The 6,631-nt window shown below is 43.7% G+C and overlaps 2 protein-coding genes across 2 annotated transcripts in view; one reads left to right on the top strand and one right to left on the bottom strand.

The window, feature by feature from the left end:
- The window catches only part of LOC110101911 (protein FLX-like 3), a 42,795-nt gene extending 36,951 nt beyond the window's left edge, over positions 1–5,844 (top strand). The window contains exon 6 of the transcript XR_003700486.1: positions 5,789–5,844. The gene's annotated coding sequence lies outside the window, so the exon portion shown is untranslated. The remainder of the gene's footprint in view (positions 1–5,788) is intronic.
- LOC114579477 lies at positions 863–3,052 on the bottom strand. The gene has a single exon (XM_028694182.1). The coding sequence runs from the start codon at positions 3,050–3,052 to the stop codon at positions 863–865; it is 2,190 nt and encodes a 729-aa protein (XP_028550015.1).
- Positions 5,845–6,631: the final 787 nt, after the last annotated feature.

Below are 6,631 nucleotides of genomic sequence, written 5' to 3' on the forward strand. Positions count from 1 at the left end.
TAATCGTGTAAGCATACTCTTGCAGGAATTCAACCCAACGGCCGTGGCGGGCATTGAGTTTCTTTTGGGAATTAATGTAACGTAGAGCCTCGTGGTCCGAAAATATCACGAATTCTTGTGGCAGGAGGTAATGCCTCCAATATCTGAGGGCTTGGATGATCGCATAAAACTCTTTGTCATAGGTAGAGTATCGTTGACGTATGTCATTTAACTTTTCACTGAAATAGGCCACGGGATGGCCTTCTTGCGATAGGACTCCACCTATTCCAATCCCTGAGGCGTCGCAAGTTACTTCAAAGACTTTTGAAAAGTCAGGTAGGCGCATGACAGGGGCTTCTACCATTTTTAGCTTAATATCCTCAAAAGCCCTGCTTGCATTCGCAGTCCAACGGAACTCTCCTTTCTTCAGGCAATCAGTTATGGGTGTTACAATCGTGCTAAAATTTCTGATAAACCTCCTGTAAAAGGTGGCCAATCCATGGAAACTCCGAACATCTCTGATATTTTTGGGTTCAGGCCACTCGTTAATTGCTTGGACTTTCTCGGGGTCTGCGGAGATTCCTTGAGGAGATATGATAAATCCTAGGAAGGTAACTCGGTCCGTGAGGAATACGCACTTATTTGGGTTAGCGTACAAATTTTCTTTCCTCAAAACCTCACATACTTGAGTTAGGTGATGTAAATGCAGGTCTACGGAGCGACTGTAGATTAGGATGCCATCAAAAAACACTACAACGAATTTTCCTAAGAAAGGTCGCAAGACTTGAGTCAAAACTCTCATGAATGTGCTAGGAGCGTTACTAAGGCCAAATGGCATGACCATCCACTCATACAGCCCGTCTTTTGTTTTAAAAGCCGTCTTTCATTCATCTCCTGGACGGATTCTAATTTGATGGTATCCACTCTTAAGATCTATCTTGGAAAAGAGTGTCAAACGGGGAATGGGAAACCTATACTTGACGGTTATTTTGTTGATAGCGCGGCTATCAACACACATCCGACACGAGCCGTCCTTCTTGGGAGTTAAGAGTGCAGGAATAGCGCACGGACTAAGTCTCTCCTTAATGAATCCTCGTTGAAGGAGCTCATCGACTTGTTTCTTCAGTTCCGCATGCTCGGTCGGGTTCATACGGTAGTGAGGGAGGTTGGGTAGGGATGCTCCCGGCACTAAATCTATGGCGTGCTGTATGTCCCGAAGGGGTGGCAGTTGGTTAGGTAAGTTATCAGGGAACACATCAGCAAAATTCTCAAGAAGGGGTTTAACTTCCTCGGGGATTTGCTCTTTTTGATCCTCATCCACTTCTATAGCTACTAGGGCATACATTGGTGCTCCTTGGGTGATTTCATCTTCTACTTCCTTAGCAGTCAAGAGGTGTAGCCCTTTGCTTTGTTTAGCAGGAGTAGGCTTGGCTTCCGTCTTGGGGGGTTTGGGTTGGGAGGGTATTAACTTAATTTTCTTTCCATTGTGTTCGAACACGCAGGTGTTCGACCTCCCATAGATATGAACGTCATTGTCAAATAACCATGGGCGACCCAGGATAATTTGACCTACGTCCATGGCCAAAACATCACACCAAATCTTGTCTTGATATCCCACGAATTCTATGGGAATGAGGCTGCGGTCCTTAATTTCTATTGTAGTCGAGTTGATCCAAGCAACCTTATACGGATTCGGGTGAGGGGTCATCTTGAGGTTGAGCTTGGAAACCATAGCAGAAGAGACTGCATTGATACAACTTTCACTATCGACGATAACCTTGCAGTTCTTTTCCCCAATCTTAACAAAGGTATGAAAAATGGAAGTCCTACGCCAATCATCGCTTAACTTGGGTTGTGTCAAAGCGCATCTAACAACCTGAAGGGTAACAGGTTCTTCTTCCATAAAGGAGTCTTCTTCTTCATCAACATGATGAACTATGTCAGTCTCAGGTTCGTCCTCGTCATCATCATCCTCTTCTATAATGGTAACCTTATATGGGCTGGAGCATTGGGACGCAATGTGCCCATACCCATGACACCTATAACATTTGGTTCCTGAGTTGGTTTTGGGCGTCTCGCGCTCGGGGGCCTTACCTTTAGAGTCTGGGCGAGGTGGGGTCGAACTGGCAGTGAGTCGACTACCTATCGAGTTCGTAGATCGATTTTGGGTCTGGCTAGTAGAGGTTCGATAGGGGTTAGGACGGACATCAAACTTCCTAGTGTGGGAGTGGGTCTTGGATTCTTCTAGGTCAAGAACCAGGCTGCAAGCGGCCTCTAAGGTGTCTATTCCTCTAGCAAACAGTTCGGTTCTAAGATCTTCCCTAAGGCCAGCTCTAAACATGGATGGGATTTGGGTTGGGGTGGCGGACTCCTCTCCGTTGCAACGAATCAAGAAATCGTCGAAGGCAGAGATGTAGTCCTTAACAGGTTTGCTTCCTTGAGTCAGTCTATTCCACTTATCTAGGAGTTTAGGATAGTAGGATGGTGGGAGGTATTTTCTCCTAAGTTCTTGCTTCATGGTTCTCCAATCGCTGATAGGGTGTTCACCGCGAGCTTCGCGCATGTTTTCTAAGTTGGTCCAGTACAGGTTGGCTCGACCAATGAGCTTCATTTCGGCGAACCTAACTTTCCTAGCCTCAGAGATGTTGTACCATTTGAAATAACTATCCATTGACTTGAGCCAATCTAGGAAAACTTGAGGGTCAAGGGTCCCGTCGTACGTTGAGGCGTCAATCCTAATGTTCTTTAGTAATTGAGCGTCGTTGTCTCTCCAAGTGTTGTCGTCCCCTATGGGCTCTTGAGGTGGCCTCGGGTTGCGTTGGTAATGGTCTTGAAAACGTCCGGGATCTCGCGGGGGTTCATGATCGGGTCGGTTGTCTTCGCCATAAGGTGAGTGAGGTCTTGATGGCGTATAAATTGCAGGATTCCCATTACGCTCGATATTATCTAATCGGTCACTCGTGTGGCGCCTAAAGTCAGCTAGATCAGTTTGGGTGTTGCGAATTTGTTGAGTAACGGTGCCTAGTTGTCCTAAAATAAGGTCCAAGGTAGCTTGGAGATGCTGGGGATCCATGAGGAAAGTTTAGGGATCACTAGGGTGGGTAAAGGAATAGTGGGCAGCACCTAGACACTCCGGTAGAAAGGTCCTAAAGCTTCTCTAAGCTGCTGGTTTGCAGCGGACAGCAACTTACAACACAGATTTAAGTTGCCTAAAAGTGAAGAAGGGGTTTGCTTCACTGGACAGCAACTACGCAAGGCCTAAAGTCTTCTAAACGAAGCTTAACAGTGGCTGGAACTTCACCTTAGGATCCGTCACTCAATTTGAAGTGGAGGCTTAGCGGAAAAGGACCGTAAGTAGGCTTAGCGACGCTACGAGTAGACAAGTGATCTTGAGGGGACTCGTCGCCGGGGAGGGAGCCGGAATCGGAGGAGTGGGTGGTCGTCCTTCAATGATCCACGTGTAGACGGAGAAGTGGTCGTCAATGGCCTCCACTAGTGGTGGTAGAATCCTCTCCAAGTATTTCTCGACGGTATCGTCAAAGTTGAAACCGACGTCGAAGAAAGGCGATCGGAGAATATTGACCCTTCCGCGGTTGTCGTACTCATACCCGAAATTCCATTCGGGTTCCTCCATACATTCTTGAGGATACGAGTAAGTGGTCGCTGCAATACGCTCTCAAGAGCAAAGGAGAAGTGGCTCGAGGATTCCCGGGAGAAGCACGCGAGCTTTGGCGGGCTTGCGAGAATTCGGCCAAGGGAGAGACCAAAATTTGGGTGCAGGAATTTCGGTTTTGGTAGAGGTGGGAGGGAGTTAATTGATGGATTCAAATTAATTCAAATGGTGTTAATGGGGCGGTGAGAGGGGAATAATTTTGGGCTGATTTTGGGGTGTTATTGTTGTCGAATTAGAAGGAGAGAAGAGCCCATCAATGGGCCAGCCACATGGAGGAGAGAAGGCTTAGGTGTTTACTCAAATGGGGCCCACATAAATACGTAACAGATTTTACATAAATCCTGTAATAAAATTAGGATTCACTAAAAGGAAAGTTTCCTTTCATAGATGTACACAATAAGCAACCCCTTTTTTTGAAATTCAAATTGAAATCCAAGGCTAGTGATTATTTGCTCAATTATGGTTGATTGAATGAGCCAATTAATCAGGCCTTGAATGCTTGATTTCACAGGCTGGCAACAGGGAGTAACGGCAGTCACGGGTGCAGGGGAATTCGGTGCTGTGAGGTCAAGAGGGCTCACGGCTGGGTGGTGTTGGGTTGAGGACGGGGGAGGAGAGGGGCGCGAGCTGCACGGGAGGGGCTGGATCCGTGGCCAATGCTTGGAGGGAAGATGGCCGGCGGGGGGGACTGGCTGGATTGCTTGGAAGAGGCGGCGGCAGAGCAAGGAGATGGAGAAATGGTAGGGGAAAAATTGAGGAATTCAAACGGGAATTCCAACTCTACAAATGCTTCGATCCAAATCTCCACGTCGACGAAATGATCAAAAGAACTCACGAAAATAGTAGAACAAGAACACCTAGAACTCACTAAGAGATCTAGTCTCCTCTTATGAATTCACTAAGAGATCGAGGAGGGTGAACTCACAAAGAGAACATAAGTGGCAAATTTCATTTCATCAAAAGCTAAAAGATTACAATGCATAATGCCTCATATAAGGAGGCTCAAACTTAAAGAAAAGAAAAGACATAAATGCCCTCGGGGCTACATAAGTCAAACAATGCCTTCAGGGGCAAACTAGGAAAACTAAGAAAATAATACATGACATAAGCTGTAAAACTCAAAAGTAGAGGCTCTGGATCGTAGCCGTCGATCTGCGCCGTCGGCGATAGTACACGTGTCGAAATCTGATGTCCCCATCAAACTAACAAAAAGTTTCCTTTTCGTCGGCAATTGCCTACCACACCCCTGCCCATACACACGCCTTTTAGATACTAATGGTGTTCCTTATTCTTAAAGCTTCACATGCGATCCTTTAAAATCTTGATGTAAGCAATGCTCCCCCTCCTTTTCCCGGTTTACTTTGCTTTGGGTTGTTCGGTTTCTGCTCCTGCTCCGTGCTTTCCCAATTTCCCTTGCTGGGCTGTTCGGTTCCTGCTCCTTGCTTTCCCGGTTCCCCTTGTTGGTTGTTCGGTTCCTGCTCCCTAGCTGTCCCGGTTCCCTTGCTGTGGCTGTTCATGTGGGGGTTTAAACATGCCTTTATTGTTGTTTTTTTCTCTCCTTTTGGTTGGCTGTAGTGGGCGGCCGAGCATGGCTTTTGGCCTCCTTTTATTTTCTATTTATAGGGCTATTTTGTGGCTATTTAAAAAATGAAGAATAGGTGCTGATTTTTGGAGAAAAAACTTGAGGGTTTTCTCTAGCTTGCGAGCTAGCTTCTATCCCCTTCCCCTCTATGACTTCGTCTTGTTTTCTAATCTATTTTTTCTCTCCGCAAGTTACCATTCCATTGTATCTTTCTTCTCAAAAGATTGTAATGTGTTGTGTCTTTTTAATTTGAAGTGTTGTTGTGTTTGATTTAAGTTTTTAGAAAGGAAGCGTTTATTTGCATACATAGTAGGCTTATCTTTTTTTATTTGCATCAAATCTTAACTTCTAATTCATCATTACGTTTGTATGATTGTTGATATTTCTTTCTTTTTTTTTTTCCGTTTTTGCTTTTTCATCTGCGCTCACAAACATATAAATTGGGATGCCACATTACTGTTTCTTTTTTGAATCAGAAGTTCAATTGTATATATATTTTTTTCTATTTCTGCCTCGTCAGAATTACTTGAAGCCTTTTATTTCTCTTTTTACAGGTCTCAGCAAGCAAAGGTTTCTTGCTCTTGGCCATTTTGTTTCATCCTCTTATCGGGAAAAAAGGTCAGATTCTCTTACTGGCTGAGTGAAGAAACCTCACATAACAAATTATCTATCATGGTTCCTTTCCTTGAAATATAAATTTTAATCGGAAATTTTATTTTTGAAGTTCAAAATCTTAGCCCCATCCATTCATGCTTTGGATGGTGTCCCCTTTTTTGAATTGGATTACCATTACATGCCAGCCTTACTTAGGCCCTATTTAGTAAATAATGAAATGTTCTTGAGCCCCTGGACATGGCTATAGATTTTGAGAAAGTAGTTTTGATCTACTGAAGTACTGTGGCACCAGATGCCCCCTCTTCCCCTCAGTGAGGACATCAATTTGGCGCATTGAACCAGGGCTAGAAATCTCCCATGACAAATTATAGTGTTATAGTCAAAATCAGCTTAATTTTATGGTTTTTTTAACTTAAATATTATCTAATCAATACTTACCATATATTTTTTTTTCTTTTGTTTCTCATGTATTATTTTGTGAATAAAAATTTTATTACTTAAGAACCTTTCATTAATCTGAAAAGGTTAATTTGATATTCTATTGATGACAATTTAAATTTATAATTAAATATTAGATTGTTTCATCAGACCTTTATGTTGATCATGTTATTTTTCTTTTGGGTGCTTTGCTTCACTTTGTAAATTTTTTTTCCTCTTATGTTTATATGTGCAATTTTGTCCGTCACTTCTCAACATACATCAAATCATGTAAGATAGAAGAAGCACATGCATCATTCTGTAAGTCATGGAACCAAAATTCCATTTGTTTCTGCTCTGATTAG

Source organism: Dendrobium catenatum, unplaced genomic scaffold (genome assembly GCF_001605985.2).
Source record: "Dendrobium catenatum unplaced genomic scaffold, ASM160598v2 fragScaff_scaffold_414, whole genome shotgun sequence".
NCBI classification, from domain to species: domain Eukaryota; kingdom Viridiplantae; phylum Streptophyta; class Magnoliopsida; order Asparagales; family Orchidaceae; genus Dendrobium; species Dendrobium catenatum.